Raw genomic sequence first — 20869 nt, forward strand, 5'->3', positions numbered from 1 at the left:
ATGGTGTCAAGTGTTTAGAAAAGGGTTAAACGCAGAGAGGAAACAACGTCTCAATGATAGTCTTTTGTTTTCAGTTTAGTAGAGCAGAGTCTTAGTTCATCTTTTAATATCATGTTCAGATAATGTCACATTGGTGGGTGGGGGGGAGGGGTGGGTTGAAAAACACAACAAAAATCGAAGCTCTTAACTCCAAAACTCACAACTCAACTCAGCGCTCACCTCCACTCAAAACCTTCAAGTAATGTTTTTCCTCCACACATGTGATCAGGTTTAGAGAACCCCCTGGCCCCCCGCCCCCCCCCTCCCTCACCCCCAGACCAACATGGCCATCGCCAGAGAGGCCGCCAGGGCCATGCTGTCGGACGCCCTGCTGCAGCAGGGCTACGGCACCGGGCGGCTGGCCCAGCTGGAGCTGGAGCTGCCCCTGGATAAGGTCATCAAGTTTGTCTCGGTGGGCCTGCCGCTGCTGCTGGTGTCCATGGCCTTCGCCCGCGAGGTCTCCCTCGGTGAGCCCGTCCTTTTATCGTTATTAGTATTGTTATTGTTACTGTCATCAGGGGCTTTAACCCAGTTCCTTAACAGCTCGTAACATGCCCCCGGGCCCATTAGTGTTGTTATTATTTTTTACGTCCGTCTGGGGTTAATTATGAGCGTCTCGTTTTGTCATACATTTTTGGGGATATTTTCAATTAAGTTTTTATTGCTGCTCTAAATTGGGGTTATTATTATCCATCATCAGCAACTCTTAGGAAAGCTACACCCAGGCCTATAGCTTGTGCATGTTATATGCTCTCAACTTAATTAATGTTCACATAAAGCTTTGCATTGCTATGTTGATTATTCTTATCTTATTTATAACATTTTATATTATTGTATTTTATTTTATTTTTTTTAATTATTATTATTTTTTATATCAGACAGAGATGTTGTCGAACTGCTGGCTTCTTTCAAATGAAGGGTTCATTTTGTAGGCTGCACACGCACAAGCACACGCCCAGTAGAGAGAGCGAGAGGGAGACAGAGAGAGAGACAAAGAGTAAGATGGGTGACCCAGAAGAAGGACTGAGCAGCCCAAGCCAGTGTGGTACTAACAGCTCTCCCTGCAATCAGCCCCCTCGCGTCTGACGCTAATAACCGCGGGGACGCCGGAGCCAGCACCGGTGGCGCCGTAATTACAGCCCCGGACCCCGCGGCACCGTGGCGGGCGGCGCTGTCTCGATCCATACAAGCAGTCAAACAAGAGGACATGTTGATTAAGCAGAGGGCGCCGCGGCACACGGCTGCACAGCGCGCCGTTTATTGCGCTGCGACAGGAAGCTATGGATCAGGGGCCGACTCTCTTCCTCCCGGGAGGTTGTTGAGTCTCACAACAGCGGCTGATTGCACTGTTGTCTGCTGTCTGGCGCGCGGCGCACCTGCCTCCTCCACGACGACATTTTCTCCGTTCCCGGCGCGCACAATTGATGAGGTGTTGCCTGCAAATTGGGAGGGAGTGTGAGCGGGGAAAGTTGTGTGTGTGTGTATGCGTGTGTGTGAGAGAGAGAGAAGATGAGAGAGAGAGAGAGAGAGAGAGAGAGAGAGAGAGAGAGAGAGAGAGAGAGAGAGAGAGAGAGAGAGAGAGAGAGAGAGAGAGAGAGAGAAGAGAGAGAGAGAGAGAGAGAGAGAGAGAGAGAGAGAGAGAGAGATGAGAGAGAGAGAGAGAGAGAGAGAGAGAGCTGGGGTTTAAGGCCGGATGGCCAATAGCCGCGGCAGCTACGTAAGCATGGTGACCTCATAGCAGCCAGCCACAGTGTAGTCTGCTAATAAAGGAAGGAAAAGGAAAAAGAATAACACAACACAATGAACAAAGAGCAACAATGTAGGACGTCCAAGAAGGGACGACATTTGTGTGACATTTTCTCTATAAACTAAGCTTTCGCCGTTGTCCAGAAATACCTCGTGGGTACTGTTTGTTTGTTATTCGATTCTGTCGACCAATCAACGGACGACGTGTGTAGCTCGAACTTGTTGGCACCCTTTCAGGCGTCTCAGTACCCCAACGGAGGAGTGCTGCGAGATGAGTACGGCTCATCACGGCTCAGTCCGGACCCCGCCAACTTTTGGTGGTGGAAACGCGAACCGCGCCACACCTTTGCACACAGACTGACCCGCACCCGCCGATGGAAAGGCGCCATTAGAGACGTTCTACTGGGCTAGCTCTCTTCGCCAGAGTTGCTGCTCATCACAGAGACGATGTGTTCCATGACAAAGAACAATAACCTGGAGGGTATTATGGGAATGGAAAGTCGAGAGGACAAAAAAAGAAGAAAAAAAACGGGTAGAAGAACATGGTACATCTCAGGCTACAATCACACTCAAAGTGGGGGGGAGAAAAGAACTGCACCCATCCGGTTTGAAGAACAGAATAAGCAAAAAGAGAGAACAGAAGAGTCAAACAGGAACATATTTTTACAGGAAAGCTGCACGTCGCTCCGGTGCTCTTCATGCCCAGCTCTGCTGTATAATTAAAAAGAAAAGTGGGGAGGGAGCACAGCCCAAGACTGACACGCTGTTATTCGACAAGCGCATGAGAAAGGGTTGAATGTGAGAACTGTCTTTCTGTCATCCTAATTAGACTCTGATCAGCACAGAGAGTAGCTTTGATCGGGCCAATTACTGGGTTTGAGTGGAGGTTGAGTTTATTGTAAGCAGGCCGAGTCCTATTCCTCCAAGGGCTCCTCTCTTATTTGACTCAGTCTTTTCCCCGTTACCGATGTGTAGCCGACCTCGGGGATATCGATAGAAGCGTTTGTCTGCAGCTTGTGAAATGATCCGAGGTTGCTTGTTGTCATGTCAAAAGCTTGACGAGGAAAAGAAGACGCTATATATTTCGAAACACCCAAACATATGTTGTTGTTTGTTTGTTTGTGAACAAAGCATATATAGGACGAAAGTATACAGTTATACACTTTATATAGTAGAGTTGTTATCTGCCAAAGGTGACACAGATCCCGGAACAATCTCCCCTTCCCATCAGATCAGCTGAGTCATTGAAAAAAGAAATCCACTTTTTTAGGCTGGCCTTTAGTATTAGTTCATTAGTTCATTCTGGGTGACAACTAGTTTGCAGAAAGATTTTTGTTTTTATACAGTATGTATTTTTGGACTGTGTTTTCCTTTATCTGTAATGTAGATGTAAAGATGTTTGACAATGTTTAAAGTTAGACTTATTAACATGCACAAACAAAAATACCACATATCTGCACATACCCACGTACACACACACACACACACACACACACACACACACCACACACACACACACACACACACACACACACACACACACACACACACACACAATTACCACATACCCACATACACACTCATATACGCATGCACATACTCTCTCCCTCAAACACACACACACACACATTGCCGTTTACAGTACAGTACAGAGTGTAATGAGATCAACTATATGGTGCCACCATTTTCTGAACCCTAGATTAGATGGCAGTGTGCTACATTTAGATGTGAAGGATGCCAGTAAAATAAGAAGTCACTTGTACAACTCCCATGTAGCGGGGAGGAACACACCCATGGGTGTCTCCTCCCAAACGCTTGTCCTGGCCAGCTCCACCCGATGCCAGATGGAGGTTCCTTCAAGTGGTTGGGACCACATGTTGGTGATCTAAATATAAGGCAGCTTGGCACGGGGGAGGCACGGCTTCATAAATTACTAGGGTCGCCATCCAGAAACATGTGATTTCTGCTCAGGAGGGCGAGAGATTTCTGCAGAGGAGGAGGAATGGAAAAATAGGGCCGAGCTCAGATGCGTGCCTGCCAGTTGACCCCCAGTACCAGAACTACTGTTTTGTGTCTGTGGTTTTGTCATATTTATGTGCATGTAATTTGAGTGCAAACATGCAACAAAATATGTTGCTTTACATGAATAAAAATACATGTATGCCATTTGGTTTGGACCCTGCAGCAGTCTCAATGCTATGCTCTCGCTAGACAATACCACATTACAGCTCTGTGCTCTATAGACGACTTTAGAGGCATTCAGACAAACACTGTCAAAGTAACTAGTGGGTCACTTTGAGAGTGTCTGTCTTAATGCCTCTAAAGTTGCAGTATGCATGCATCCACACTGCGCACGCATAATCCTACTCACACGCCAGTACTATCTCTGCAGGGCCGCAGATCAGCTGTTTCCCCCCCAGCAACTTCACGGAGAAGCAGGCCGGCTACGTGGACACGTATTGCTGGGACACGCTCATGCACCATGAGTTCGACAGCCAGGGGAACTTTGAGGAGCGTTCTCTCTGGGTGCACAAAGTGAGTCGGGAGATTTGAGTGGGTGCACTTCGTCCGACTTTGTTTTTTTTTTTTTGTTGTTGCCCGGAGCACGTTTTTGAATTAGGTGTCTCGCTCTATTATTTTGTTTATCGTGAACTTGCAGTGGGTGGGGAGTTCTGGAAGCGGTAGCTACTTGAAAAAGAAAGAAAAAAAAAGTAAAATGTCAAAGATTCGCCTCAAATAATTGCCACAAAACAGAGACTTCATATTCTGCTGCTGAAGGCAAGCTATTTTTTTTTCCTCGAATTTTCTTGGAATAATAATCGTGACATTTTAGACCTACTCATTAAAGTCATAACCTGTTCTTGCACAAATTGATGGTGTATTTAATAATAGAGTAGAGTTATCCTATTTTTTAGGTCACGTCAAGTCAATTGTATTTGCATAGCCCTTAATCACAGTTAGTCTCAGAAGGGCTTCTCTGGCCAAGATTAGACAACAGCCATCTAACCCCAGGCGGGAAGGGCAAGGGAAAACTTCCTAAGTGAACATAAGTGTACTTTTCTCTTGTCTTTCTTTCGCTCTTATTTTTAAGGATGGTGCATTGATTCCAAAATAATCGATTCTCAATTTCCATCAAATCAATTCTCAGAATCGACTCTGGCTGTGGAATTGAAAAAGCAATCATTGATGCATAGAAGCAAACAACTCAATTGAATGGGTGTTTAATGTGTTTTTATTTACACGCCTATCTTTACAAATCTATGTTTGCTCCATTGGCTCGTATCAAATATGATGGAAAAATAAACCATAAATCATTTTTTTGTCGGGTTTTGGAAATAATTTCCAAAACATCTGCCACCGTCCGTCCCTAATAATTTATCCTCCGTACCCAGATGTTCCCCTACTCCCTGCTGGCCATGGCGGTGCTCATGTACCTCCCCGCCCTGATCTGGCGGCAGCTGGTCATGCCCATCCTGGGCTCAGACCTGCTCTTCATCATCGACGAGCTGGACAATTCCTACAACCGCTCGGTGCGCATGGCCCAGAGCATCCTGGACATGAGGCAGAACACCAAGAACCCGCTCACCTTTCAGGCAGAGCTGGACAGGTGAGGGCTGTCCAACAGGCGGGGTTTTGAATGTATAGAGAATTATGCGAATTATGCTAATATGTTGCACAACAATTAGCACAAAAAAAAGCAAAAAATGCTAATTGTGCTAAATGGTATATATGAATAGATATATATTAAGTATACGCATATTTTATTATAAATGCATAGAAAACTTTAAATAAGAAGCTAACAAAGCCTGCTTGTGTAAACATTGGGTGAATGGCAGGCTGTATACCACATAATGCTAAAGAAAGTACATAATGAGCACCCAAAACAAATCTGTCAGCGCCACGGCGAGATGCTTTAACACACGACAGAGCACAGTGTACTTTGTCACGGTACGTGTACACATTGACCTGTTGCGGTGTTTTTTCCCAGAGCCAAGAGGAAGCGCTACTTTGAGTACCCTCTGCTGGAGCGCTACATGCAGAGCAAGCAGAACTCCTACTTCCTGGTCAGCATGCTGTTCCTGCGCGGCTTCCTGCTACTCATCTTCATGACGGCCGCCTGCCTCTACCTGGCCTACTTCCACCTCTCCGCCTTCCTGCAGGACGAGTTCAGCTGCTTCGTGCGCACCGGCGCGCTCCGCGACCAGAGCTGGGTGCCCGAGATGGTGCAGTGCAAGATGACGGGCCAGCTGGTCTTCCAGGTCATCAGCGTGGCCAACGGCGCCATCTACGTGCTGCTGGCGCCCATCGTGCTCTTCAGCCTGGTGCGCCTCTTCGTCTGGGACACCACCTTCCTGTCCGTGTACGAGGTGCTGCCCGCGCTGGGCCTGATCGCCAACCGCAAGCTGGGCTGCCCGCTCAACGACCTCAACGTGCTGCTGCTGTTCCTGCGGGCCAACGTGGGCCAGCTGCGCTCCTTTGGCAAGGTGCGGGCGCTGTGCTCGCTGGCGCCCCCGCAGGTGGGCACCGCCACGGCGGACCAGGGCCTGGGCGCCATGCTGACCCAGGAGCAGATGGAGGAGCGCGAGGAGGCGGCGCTGGAGCTGAAGGAGGAGGTGGACGAGGCCCGGGAGGAGGGCCGGCTCAACCTGGTGGACATCATGACGGTCCTGGGGGCGGCGCAGGGGAAGGTGGTCAACTGCGGCGAACAGAGGCCTCTGGTGGAGGAGAATATGACCCTGGGTACCGTAACTCTTATCTACACTCTCAAGCGCATTCTGCTAGTGGCCATATTCATCTACATCGTTTGGGATGTCCTGAATTGGATTAAGTGAGCCTCCTCTTGACAGGCAGTAAAATACATGAGAAGTGGTCTCTCTGGCCAACCATAAAGAGCTTTCTTATCTAGCATTCTAGCCTGCCGCAGAGCTAGCGTTCCTGTCATCATACTGCTAAGGCATCACAGGCTTGTAATACAGTAATGTTTTTTTGTGCACGTCAGCTATTTTTTGTGGTCGTTGCTCCTAATTGGTTGTTTTTATTTTCCTTTCCTGCTGCCTAATCAAAGCGCACAGCTGGTTTTCTAAAATAGTCTCTTTGAAAGCAACATAACATAGGGGAATACATTGATTTTATTTTTCTTCTTCTGGTACTTCCCAGCCCTAACTGCCCTCTCTGTCTCTTCACAGAGCCTAACCACCAGGGGTACCATGAGTTGAAGGAGACTACACCATTTAGTCATATTTAGGCCACCCATGGCCTGAATCAATGTGATAGTACTGTAGTCAAAAGATGTTGGGAAGCAAATCCATGCTTTTCATTTAGATCTTTTTGTATTGGGTTGAACCAAACCAACCAAAAACAAAGAGCCTTTTTTAGAACGACACGGCAAACGCTTTGTGGAAGAGGTACGCCCATTTAGATGGGTACGTTATAGTCTGCTACTTTCTACTATGCGTTTTAACAACCGACTGTGGAGTCGTATATTAACTTTCCTCCTTTCGTCGTTAATTATTGTTTAGTTGTACATTTTTTCAATTATTGTTTTATGAAGTCATTTTCCATGGAGAGCAAATGTTTAAACAACTCATACATACACATATTTAAGGAAAAAAATAGGTCAGGCCAAACCAACACTGAACTGTCGACTTGGATCGGAACTTTTCTCTTACTGTAATGTTTTGTCATACTGGTTTAAAAAATGTATTATTTTACCTCTATTTCACTATTATTTGTAATACTACACATGGCCTCATGTTACTAAGGTCTTTAATTTATTTTCTGAACTGAAAAATACATAAATATCATATGTAATATGAATAAAGAAGTACCATTTGCATGCGGGTAATGTTTGTTTATGAAGGCTATTGTTGAGAAATGTTTGTCACTATATAACATCGACCACAGGAAAACCAGAATGTTATGAAAATAAAAATGTCAATTAATTCCAACCCTTTCTGACTAAAATAAAATAGAAACAGTTCTATATATAATTTCTAGCCTTTAAAGGTCTGTTAGATCACCGCAGAGCTTGTTCACTTTAGAGCTAAAACAACAAATATGTCAAGTGAAAATAAACTACAAAACTAGGCACTTCAATTCTCCTGAAACAATGCCAGCAAAGAAGTCAAACTATCTGATGCACAATTTATTTCCGTCCTTATTTCCAAAACTAGGCTATTCCACTAGCGATATATTTCAATGAAGCACTGTGTTTCGTCACACACACACACACACACACACACACATATATATATATATATATATATATATATATATATATATATATATATTTGTCTCCCTACTGTGTAAAATAATGCTCAACCGCCCACAGAGATAATGTACACAATTTGCCTTTTGGCTTGTGTGTATTGCGTGATTGAGATGCAGGGTGCAACCAATGACACACACACACACACACACACACACACACACACACACACACACACACACACACACACACACACACACACACACACACACACACACACACACACACACACACATAGCAGTGTAGCACACTTCAGTGTTGGTGCTTTGGACAGCTGTGACCTTTAGTCATTTAAGAGTCCCAAATCGACAGTCCTTTATCAACCATCTGTAGGCTACCATTTTAGAGTACAGTACTCAGTGAAATATCGCAGGAGGGTGCTTAGATCCTTGCAATTATGTTTTGTCATTGGACTTTGTTGGTCTTTAATAATAGCTGAAATTGAAACAAATCATAAAAAAACAGACTTTTACTTCTTTAAGGGGGTTGCACTTTCATTTTGCCACCAGAGGGCGGTAGAGAGTTATGGTATGAACGGATACTTTAGTGACTTTATATAACTAGCCACCATACGATACACTGGTTTACTTTACATCAATGTTCATGCACCAATACACCTCAAACTTGTTTTTTAATACCTTTTTTGTGTTCACGAATATTCTTCATTTCCATGATACATTATACGTATTTTCTCCTGAAACATCGTTTCTCACGAACACCTACTAGGAAAAAATATATAGGCCTATATATATTTGTGCCCTTCTTTGTGTTCCTTCATTGTTTTCCTTTGTGTTCCCTCAACCTTGGTTCTAGCCACGCCGCGGTGACATACTATCCTAACCTCTTATTAAGACGATGCTGACGCATTGAGGAGAAAGGAAAGCACAACAATGAACGCAGTAATTGTGTGGGCGCCCTCCTCCAACATTATGACTCGGGGAAATAAAAGAAGACCTAAAAACAACACCGCCGTGTGCTACCCAAGCACGACATTATATTTCAATGCCCGCGTCCACCACACGCAAGCACAATCACATACTCATACGAATCCATGCATGCGCACGCGCGCACACGTGTCGTAATTAGTGCAGTGCTGTCAGACTTGAGTCAGAACCACTTCCATAACACCGGACTACACTTGCTTTTTCTTGCCCCGTTTACTTCAGCACGGCGAGTTACAGAAACACATAATACGACTTTCTAGGCTATGTAATCGAATGAATAGTGCAAATCAATCAAATATTAGTCTTCAATTCCCATTGACATTCCCTCCTTCTTGGGGCTATTTGCATGCAGCTGAAGGTATTAGCATGTAAGAGCAGGTGCCAGAGCAAAGTGCAGCTGTCGTCAACTAGAATATTGGGTGCTATGACGCGTGGCACTAATGGTGCCGTATCACAAGTGTGGATAACACGTCCCTGCTTGTCTCGTCAGCCTCCGAAGTGTGTGGGTGTGGTTGTGCGTAACATTATCTGTCATTGAGGACAACACTGCCTGACAACCCGACATACCCATATATTTTCCCTCTTTCTTTTATTATTTTTTTGTCGCATGTGTAATCAGCCAGAAGGGGGAGCTGGTCCCTCCTGCCTGCGGTCTGGAACGGCGGTAGGTTTACGGGTGGTTGAGCGGGTATAGAGCCAAGCACACCAACTGTTCTTCCTCCTCCTAACATCCTGGGGAGCATGAGCTGTCCACCCTCCCCCTCTACTTCATGAGGAACATGGGCAGACAGCCCATCCTCTTCTTACTTCCTGAGGAGCATGAACTCTCCTTCCTCCTTTCCTCCTCCTCTTCCTCCTCCTCACCTCCAAAGGAACATGGGCTGTCCATCCTCTTCCTCCTCCGTCCCCTCCTCCTCTTTCTCCTCCTACTCTTGACGTGAGGCGCCTGAGCTGGGCTTCCACTTTCACAAACAAATCATCTCATAAACTGTGTGTGGGGGGAAAAAGTCAAAGTGTTAAACAAACAAACAGAGCACAATGTGCTGCGAGTGTGCCGGAACACTCTTCCTCCAACACCCAGGGAGCCGCGCTGCAGTAGACAGCCTCAAGAGAGTCACCTGAGCCGGGGTGATTTATCACTTCTGCCCCGCTGAATTTTCCTGGAAACTGCATAACTCCGTGCCTCTGTTGGCCTTTTCCTGTTGTTTGTGGAGTGCCCCATTTTTTTGACCCCCTTGCAAATAATACAGTGATTGCTTGACAAAATAAACAAATGCAAAAATGAGTATGGCGATATGTCAATTTTGCACATGCCAAGCCGGCATATCTGCAAACGTATCACAACACAAATACTAGTAGTATACAGACACAATTGCTATAGAAGGTTGAAACGCATCCAGAAGTGACAAACCTATACATTAAGAAGTCTTTCAGACACCATGACCAGACCATCTTCTGAATTGCACAGAAGTCATTAGACGTAAATAATGCAGCCATACCCATGGCTATGGGGGACACAGATATACAATAAAATAAATAAAAGCCCCTAATAGTGTGAAAGCTTATTAAATTTGAAATCCTATTTTACGCTAACATGTTCTTGGAATTGGTTCACAAACCCTGTGAACTGTTTTAACTGTCTCTATTGTGGCTCTTGCGTACAGATTTTTCTTTGGGCAAGGAAGCATTCTCCATGGGGGAGCATGTGTCTGCATACAGTATACCTCTACCTACAGCAGAGGATTTGAGGCGTATGTATGCAGGCAGGTGTTTTTCTTATTTTGCCGCTTACTGGAAAGTAATTTACATGGCTGAGAGGGTCTCTCTCTCTCTCTCTCTCTCTCTCTCTCTCTCTCTCTCTCTCTCGCTAATAAAAATCCACTGAATGGCGTTCCTCCTGTGCATTATGGATATGCACTTGTATCCCTTGTTGTAAACATAGTCAGTGACATAAAACAGGGTTGCATACATAAATCATAGTTTCATCAAGGTTATAGATATAACACAAACTATACAAATTTGCACTCATACACAAGCATACTGGAATATACATTTAAGTGTGTGTTTTGTATCCATATCATATGGACCTCAAACTTTATATTAAGGATGTGTACTCATTTGTAATGAAGTGTTGTCATGTTGTGTTTAGTATTTATCATTGAAAATAAGTATTGGGTTCAAATGTATAGGGCAGGGTATATTGCGGGCAGGGGTAAATGGCAGTCTCTGCAGTAAATAACATTATTTTTTATTTAACAGGGGAACGGTAAAGGATTCATGTTGACAGAGGATCTGATTTACAGAAATATTGAAGATTGGGGATGGAGGAGCAATTTAAAACAAATATAAACATGTGGACCATCTCTATCTATTTAATCTGAATCACATATTTTTCATAAAATGCAAGACGTTTGCAGTGTACTGTATTTTTTGTGAGTTTAATATATATTTTTGTGTGTACATTTGGATTAAATTTGGATTATTTTGTCAAGAAGGAGTTGCCACAATGTCAAAACGAGACATTGCACGAAAGGGTTGAAGTATAGCACTTGATGTGGATGGTAAGGTGAGTTGTAAATTATTGTTTATTGATTATTTTAATGTGTATAGTTAAGGCTACTGTACTGAAATTCAGGTTAGCAGTAGGGCTGTATGGTTTGGACTAAAAATTAAATCATGGTATGATTTGAAGCATAGACGGTAACAGTATTATATCACAGTATATTGATTTCATCTTCTAAGTTCGATATAAATGCTTCTGAAGGGGTAAAATACTGGTTAGGCAGCTATTACTGTACTTTTGCATTACTAGGAAATATTTCACATAGTACAGAAGTATTTTAAGAACATTTATTGAGCAAAACTGCGATAGAAAAAAAATGCTAAATCTTTAATTTTTTTAAAGTTACTTCCATCTCTGAAAAACACTAATGTTTAATATAATATAATATGGATTTCTTCCTCCACTTGCTCGCGCACCTTGCCGTATAGTTTTGGCATCTCAATTTAGCTGAAGTGTGTGCGGGCAGGTAACACGTACCTGGGATCGAGTGTTTTGACCATCTCTTTAAAGCCCTTTCTATCGACATTTTGAAATGGAACCATGTCCTTACACAGGTAAACACTGACGGCGTTTGTTATCTCGTTCCACCGCTGTCTTTTTTTGTCCTAAGGACTGGCTTTGGAAAATGCCTGCAGAAGCGATGTCTGAGATGCAGAGATAGCTTCACGCTACCAGCGTCTGTCTCATATGGTGTGGAATGAGAGCTTGTGAAGGGACTATTGTGCAAGCAGTGCCTGCGTGTTGAGCAATAGCATACTGCCTGAGAAGGCAGTATCGCTGTCAAATATGTCCCTGGGAAAAGTAAGGTTGTGCCGAATTGAAAAAGAAACTATGTTTCGTTACCATATTATCAGTAGTTACGCGTAACTTTAATTTTAACATGACAAAGTTGGTGTACTTTCTGTACCGTTTATACTGTACACCCCTAGTTGGCAGTAATCAGACAATGGTCACTTTGGCAAGCACTAACAACAGAAAACCATATAGTAATTTCAGACCAGCTCATAGTGAAAAACACAAAATGCCATACAACTAAAGTTTCACGTAGACAGGATCATCGAAGAAATCTGCAAATTGTGTGACTATTTGGTTATGAGGCTTCAACTAGCTCTCAGGTGAGAAAAGTTTTTATAAAACTACTTACATCAAACAGCAAAAGTATAGCCTTCTCCTTACTGAATTGAATATGCTTTTCTGAGAAATATTATTTATTTTCATTCCATTTCTTTTCCTTTACCTTCATCAAATTCACAACACAACACTACTCCCCCGTATGTTAAGTATATGCTCTTTCAAAATGTCAAGGAAGTCTTAAAATGTACTTCCTCCACATGGATTTTTTTTTTTTCAAGTACCAATCCTCTACTTTATTAATCCTTGCTCATCGGGACCATGCCAGAATGTTAGGTCTCCACTTGATATTTGAAAGGGCCAATACAGAGGCAAGCGCTGGTATAAGTCATTGAAGTCATGCTTAGCAGGTGCTGGAAATTCTTCACGAAAATACTTGTGAGGATAGTTTTGGCAAACTTTATATTGGAGGTTGTTTTTCTGCTACATTAAATGTAACTTATTTTCCTAAAGGAATGGCATTTAGCTTGCCAAGCAATGGAATGAATAATATCCTCAAAAAATACACTAATTATTCCCTAGGGACCTGTGGATCGCTTCTGTAAATGATCAATTACACACAGTAATATGTTATTGTTTTATGGCTCATTCCCATAATCTTGGACATTAATTAAAATCAATATCCCCAAAGCATGTCTCACAGTGGGTTGTTATTTCTGCCTTCTGTAAGGCAATATGTGAAACCATCTGCCTTTTCGCTGGTGGGACATTTGTCATCCATTTCCAAAGACTAGTCAAGTGTTTATTCTGCGTTGACACCCTAGAGCCGTTCCGTTTAGTCAAATATTTTTACATTTTCCACTCTAGATAACTGCGTTGGAGAGATTGCTTCACACGTCAATCCCTTTAAGACCCGGTCCACTGCTCGGTTGTATATTCAGCTTTTTCCTAGCTATCGTTCTGGTTAGCATAATGCATTAGGTGAACACATTATAAGGCAGGATAATTGTGCATGTTTAGTTCCTGTTAAATAAATTGTAAAACAGTTGGAGCTCTGCTATCAAAATAACCTTTGCTATTGTAAGAGCAGCAATCTGCATGGCTGGGGATTTTTATGTAGCTGGTGTGCTGATTGAAGCCAAATCTCATTGGGGATTGGCAGAATTCGGGTATAAATAAACTTTAAATTCATAGCCAGTACTCCAATACGGGCAAAAAAAATTCACAATGCTCGATAAAATGCTTAAAACATTAAAATTGACATTCATTCAGCGCCCACCTTCGATGCCTCGTGGCCTGTTGTGTGACCTCTGATTGTCCACATCAATAGCAGTACCAACCAACTTCTTATCAAGCACAAAACGAGATCTGGGAGGCTCTTTTCTTCATAATCTGTAGAGTTTGTCTCCAAGAAAGAGGGATAGAGAGAGAGAAAGGAACCATGGATAATGTAGTCTAATGCAATTTGCCAGAGTGGGGTCATCCCAGTGGGACTCCCAGACATGGTGCATTAGGTTTTCTGTGACAGGATGTAGCTGCACACCGCTGGGTGAGAAATCTATTAACAATGCTGATTTGTAGTGAGAGAGAGAAAAAAATCTTGGCAGGAAGAAATTCTCAGCTTTCTTCGCCATTGTGCTCTCTCTCTCTCTCTCTCTCTCTCTCTCTCTCTCTCTCTCTCTCTCTCTCTCTCTCTCTCTCTCTCTCTCTCTCTCTCTCTCTCTCTCTCTCTCTCTCTCTCTCTCTCTCTCTCTCTCTCTCTCTCTCTCTCTCTCTCTCTCTCTCTCTCTCTCTCTCTCTCTCTCATAGCGCGGGAAGCACAATAAGGAGGAATGGCTCCTTTGATTTTTGCAGAAGCTTCCGAAGGACGTAAATACCATTTCCTCATTGTCCCTTTGTCTCTTTAATTGGTTGCTGCTCAGCTGCAGTGAAAGCTTATTAACAGAAGAAAAGGAAAATAAACCTGATTTTCTTTTTGTTAAATACATCACTGATTTGGCAATTTTGTAATAAAATAACTTCAATGATTTTGTTTTCATCATGCCAAGAGTTTGGATAACTCGAATATAGCAAATTTTATTTTCCAGTAGATATCTTTTTAGAATTAGAACTATTAATTAGAACTATTAGAACTACTTTCAAGTCAATATTTAGTTTTAAGAAGGTCAAAACCATATTTGATTAATGCAAGGAATGAAAAGTTTGTGCTGGCATGAACTTGAACTTGAACCTGAACTTGGTTTAGTACCACGTAGTCAAGGTACAAACAGTACCACTAAGCCACTGCTAACACGCAGCCTCCGTACCATCTGATTCCAAGATAGAAGATGGCAAAAAGATGGAAGGCAATCTTTTTATTCTGAAAAACGAATTAAAAAATACAAGCATCATCAATTACCAGTTGATGAACAATGTATTTTTAATAATTTAGATATTGAATGCAACAACTATCATCGCGGTTCCTGGGTGTATAAATATAACTTATGGCTCAACTAAATATACTGTTTATAAAATTCCCTGTAAAGTCTAAATGGAACCCGGGTAAGTCTTTATAAAAGATTGTGGTTAGAGGCAACATATTTGGCATGCTAGCTCCACAGCTTCTAGCCTAACGTTTTAGCCCAAAGTGATGCAGTTAATAGCATATGTTGTTGGTTTAGTGGATATGTAGCCATCCAAAACATTTATTTCACAATCTAAACAGATTCTGTTCTAATCCTAATTTGACTGAAATTAATGATGCTTCTTTGTGTGTGTGCAATTAATGTGTGACTTGATTTGGTTAACATGCTTGAACAAATATTCAACGTCACAAACTGATGTTTTAATTGTCATAGTTGCCAACAAAAGTGATGTTCTTATTGACACAAAAAAAAATGCTACTTTACTCAATATTGTATATTGACATGATATTGGTCCAGATCATACAAAAAGAAAGTATGGAAATAGATGCACAAACAATTTACCAAATATTAAAGAAAGAACTCACAAGCTGAACCAGTAGTGTAAATATGTGCATAGCTAACAAAAATAAGCAGACCGATTTAACTACAGACACGGTCATTTTTCATTTCATAAATTCCATAATGCTTTTCACTCCTGTTCTCAGTACAGTTAATTAAGTTATTTGACATGAAGTCAGCCAACTCAAATTGGGTTTGTGCTACATAAACCCTAAGGTGTTATGGTTGCAGGAGGGCTGTCTAAATGTGAGCAGAATAAAAAGTATGGGATAACCTAGTATCAGATGAGACCATTAGGGATGCTAACCAACCTTGCTACGCCGCTTAAATCATTTCATTATTCAGGATCCTGTTAGGACATCTCAGAGTAAACCTTGGCCTTTAAGACCCCAGAGAAAGGGTTCTTTCACGATGGGTATACTGGACTGCACATGAGCGCACATTTCAGTGCGCTTATCATTCGGTTCGAGCCACAGCACATCTTGGCGCCACAAAATATTTTCTTGTGCTCCGGCTCCATTTGCCTTTTCTTTGCAGGTGGCGAACGCCAAAGTAGCTGCTCAATATATTTAGTTTTTTCAATTCTTTTCGGTCTCCCGTTAGTTACGCAAAAGCGTTGTAGTGTCACAAGTGACGTTACACATATGGGCGTACTTGTGTACCAGTTATGTGCACCTCTGGCTATAACAATTCTCACAACTATCTCTTGGTTGTCATGATGTTATATATTGTCTTTGTGCTATCATCTCTGGTCATCCCAGATAATGTCAGAAGGCACACAACCAAAATTACATTTTGTGATGACCGAGTGTGAGCCATAGTACATAACACATATTCTATTCTAAACCAAACCTTAAAAAACAAAACACTGAAATATTTAATACTGGCAGGAGGGCTTGCTGATTCCGACACTATCTCTAGCACTTCTGGGACTGAATGTCCTCTGGCTACTTGCCTCATATCCACATAGACTTTATATACTGTAACTCTGGACTATGTAGACTGAAATAGTGTTAACTAACATTAACAAATAACTTTGTTGGACTATACATCAATTCCAGTACATATTGACCCATCAACGATTAGGTATTCGTTTTTTTCTTCATTATTGCTATTTTTTGTTTTAAAAACTTTCCTTTTGCATTCTTTGTCTATATATTTTTTAAGTATAACACACCCAGAGAAAGTAGCTAGCAGCCCACCAAGCAACTTCTCACCTGAACGAGGGCTTGTGGAGGCATTTGCTTAACCTTTTTATTGTGACAGTAAACATCACAAAGTTAACATGACGTTTAACTTTAAAATATCTCCAAAATAACTTATTGAATAAGACCAGCCACATAATGAAATTTATGTTAAAACGAAATGCTAGCATATTTGGATCCAGCCTCCCTCTCCCACTTAATAACTAGGCATGCAGTAGACTCCCTATTCCCTATCCTGCCGGCTTCTTTTTGACAGCATCCAGACACCATTTAACCAAGCAATCGGTCTCATAAAGATCCTTATCGTGAATCTCTCCGGCCAAATTTTTTGCTCGCTGTCAATTGGTACCCTCATATATCATATATAAATGACCAAATTTGTCAATATTTAATAATGTTATATTAGTCTGAAGGTGAATGTTGCTTGATTAGGTACGTTTACTATTTGATACTACATTATTCATCACCTAATGCAGACCATGCTAACCTATTCCCCAAATGGCTTTCTACACAGAAAATGGTGGTTGTTGTTAGTGTTTGTGAAAGATCGCAGTGATGCCTTGTAAATGTCAATTCTTGCATCTTGCACACTTGGACAATAACGGTTCACTAAACATTTTTTATGAAAAGAAAAAGCTGAGCATAGGAAACGAAGGACGATGTACATCATAAATATCAAAGAAATACAGAATGCATTAGGGGTCGTCCGTGGGGGGGGATTCTCTGGAGGAGATGGAAATAGCTGTGTTCCCTGTCCACTGGCCATGCTGTGGTCTTCTGTGATCAGATTCTGGTGATTGATTATGTGTCAGGTATATCTCGTAACACCTAGCCTCGATGCTCTTTGAATCCCCTTTCATTTTGCAGCTCAGCTATTTTAATTACACTACCAGCCCAGCCACCCCCCCCCCCTTCTCAGAGAGAGAGAGAGAGAGAGAGAGAGAGAGAGAGAGAGAGAGAGAGAGAGAGAGAGAGAGAGAGAGAGAGAGAGAGAGAGAGCTGCAACAAAACATTACAGTCAAAGAGCAAAGCACACCTGTGAAACATCAATTTATTCTGACCTCAAAGCAAATTCATCAGTAAGCCAAGACAGCGTGCGGCGGTTAGAACCTCCCAGCTCCAGCATAACCTTACTTTGACAGGCAGTAAACAATGTCGGCCGATTCCATTACTGTCGAACGCAAATCCCAGCGTGTTGATGGACTTTACAGATCATTGAGGGTTAGCCAAGGTGGTTAACCAGGCTTTAAATAACATTCCAAACACACTTTATCCTGCTCCCTTTTCATTGGACCTTAATACAAAGGAAGCAGCCTGCAAATAAATCATATCAAAGGAATAATCTGTTTAGATTTGAGTCTTCATCGTTCAACTGCTCGTAAACCGAAATGTAAAGCGCACACAGTCTTCATGTTTGAGAACGTGGATTGATTTTATTCCAACAAAATGGGTCTTACTGACTCATCAGTGTGGTTTCTGGTATAAACTAGATGTGCCTTGACTAGGGGGTGTGTAGTTAGATACACACCCCCGAGTCAAGTCATATCAGGTTCAATCACATATTTGGTTTCTTATTTTTCTATTAAAATCCACAATTACCATGTTTGATCTCCCATAATTAGTCTCCTGTAATGAATCAAAAGCCCAAAGGAAATTCTGCAGGTGGCGTCGCCCCGGCCCTATCCCCATAAGACTCACTCCGGAGTCAGCCTCGACGGAGGGAGGAACACTGGGCACAGGCACAGCCTCTCCCAGCACCACCGTCTGTCATGCCGCCTGGCCTCCAGTTAATTACACACAGCCTCTATATGCCAACGCAAAAGGACATTGTCTTTCCATGAAGTGTCTCGTTCCGGCCGACCGTACCCGTGGCACGTTGGCACTCACCCGCCCACGCTGCAGGCGTAGGCCCCTGGTGCCCACAGCGCCGAGTGCTCCGGCCCACGGAACGCATCTGTCCGTCCGTCCGTTGGTCCGTCTGTCCGTCGCTTTCCTCCTCTCGAACGGTCATGTGTCGCAGGGCTATCGAGTGAGCCGGGTGAATTGAAAAACGATGGGCAACATGGTTGCAGATGGTTGTTGTTTTTTGTCGTTTTTTTATTTGTTTAGAAATGGGTCACATCCCAACTGCCTCCCCTAATTAGACAATTGTTGTAGAAAGCCCTGGCGGTTGTGTATTATTAACAAACCATTACATCAAGTGCCTTTCATTTATTATAACAGGCCGCTCTAATTGGGTTTGAAGGCTTTTGTTTATGTGTTTTTGCTTGATGGGCCGGGGTGGTCATTATTTCCCTCTTCAAAGCAGAACAGATCTTATTAGTGTATTTGTACTGTGTGTGTGTGTTGTGGTATTTTTGGGGCTGGGTTTTTTCGGTTTGAATGTCCTGATAGTGAGACTCAATTAAGATAACCCTCCTTTCTGCAGCGTATACGTCACACACAGTCCATGTTTCTCAATGGCTTCATGCCCGCATGCATCCAATCAAGTGTCCAGTAAATGGCTTTAGGTGAAAGTTTGACCACAAAAAACAAAGATAACAAAGAATATACAAAAAAAATGTAGTTATGGTACAAAATAGGATAAACAAGATACCTGTAATTAATTCATAGTATACATCTTTATATCATCACACGTGGCCTGGTGCAGGCCACGGAAATTCCTTATTTAATGATGCCGACATTAAAGTAAAATCAGATAAATCAATATCCTTTCATTTTGTTAATTTGTGTTTAATAATTGAATTATCTCAACATAAGTTAGTTCAGCTAAAGCATCAACTTTAATTAATTAATTAATTAATCTTTTAATCATTAACCTCCCAGGTCTTACACAACTTAATGTGTAAATGTTTGTGAGGTCTGGTTCAATTGATCGTTTGTTACAGTAAGTCAAGTGTTTGATGATTGAGCAGAACTCGGATGGTTAACCTCAGAGTTGTTATAGAAAGATGTTCTCAAATAGAACAATTATTAGGTATGCATTTTGTTTAAATATTAACAGTATGTCTTATTGAATGTGTTTGAATTCCCCCCTGGCATACCTTGGATACACATCTGATGAAGAATGCATTGTGGGTAGTTAATACAAGTTAAACTGCAATACACTGTGGGTGGATATGACTGCAAGTCTGCAAGCAAGGCTGAATCTACACAACAAAGAAGTCATTAGATTGGCATGGCCTTAGTATCAGACTTCATGGCTACAGTGGCAATACAAATTCCAACTAAGTTAACACCTCCCATTTAGAGAGAGGAAGGGAGCTATCTCTAGGTGCAAGGACAATATATACAATTCCTTTTAAATTGACTAGTAGTTATATAAACAAGGTTAATATAATTAGTATATTGTATATTATAGTTACGATTAATATTTCCACAGCAACATCTAATGACTGTATCCTCCCTAGGCTAGTCTGCTGCCCGCTGTCATGGTTTGCGCTGGAAGGTGAACCCAAATACAGAGATCCGACTCGGGGTACAAAATAAAACTTTATTCAAGGAAGAAAGGCAGACAGAAACAACAAAAAAACAAACAAACGGGAAAAACTGCGAAAGAGACTAGGGAACTGAAATACACAGAGCACAGATGAACAGAATAACGAATCAAAACATCTGAGAGACATTACACTAACGACACAAAGAACATAACAGGTAGAGAACGTGGTCAGGAGAGTTACACCCGCTCCCTGATACATAAAAGGAGCAGGCCCATAAGTAGTGTTATGAGAAACACCTGTGTTCATGTAGGATGACACCTCTTTTGAAAGAGCCTATTGAGTCTGCTTGTTATGCTATCCCCCACCTGTTCATTGTATTGTGGGCTCGGGTATAGTGATAACACCACCACCCGTTTTGTATTAGTCATTTTCATTAATCATGTAGCAGATAGTACATGATTAATAAAAAAAAAAAGCATGTAGCAGCTAATTTTGGTTGCGTTTGTTCCAGTATATGTTTGAGTAGCCTAGCACTCGGATATTATAATAGGGTTGTGTAATCAAGCAGTCAGATTGAGTATTGCGTAATTGTATTTATTCAAATCTCCTCAGTAACTATGAAGGTAATTT

At 42.2% G+C, this 20869-nt stretch overlaps 1 protein-coding gene across 1 annotated transcript; it reads left to right on the forward strand.

Annotated features, from left to right (window-relative positions):
• Nucleotides 1–322: 322 nt before the first annotated feature.
• Nucleotides 323–7030, forward strand: LOC311354453 (pannexin-3-like; the record flags this gene model as incomplete). The annotated part of the gene is made up of 5 exons (XM_084474255.1): nucleotides 323–506; nucleotides 4178–4320; nucleotides 5178–5392; nucleotides 5774–6525; nucleotides 6972–7030. 5 exons carry the CDS (start codon nucleotides 323–325, stop codon nucleotides 7028–7030), a joined length of 1353 nt encoding a protein of 450 aa, XP_084330381.1.
• Nucleotides 7031–20869: the final 13839 nt, after the last annotated feature.

Source organism: Micromesistius poutassou (genome assembly GCF_964030765.1).
Source record: "Micromesistius poutassou genome assembly, chromosome: 10".
Lineage (NCBI taxonomy): Eukaryota > Metazoa > Chordata > Actinopteri > Gadiformes > Gadidae > Micromesistius > Micromesistius poutassou.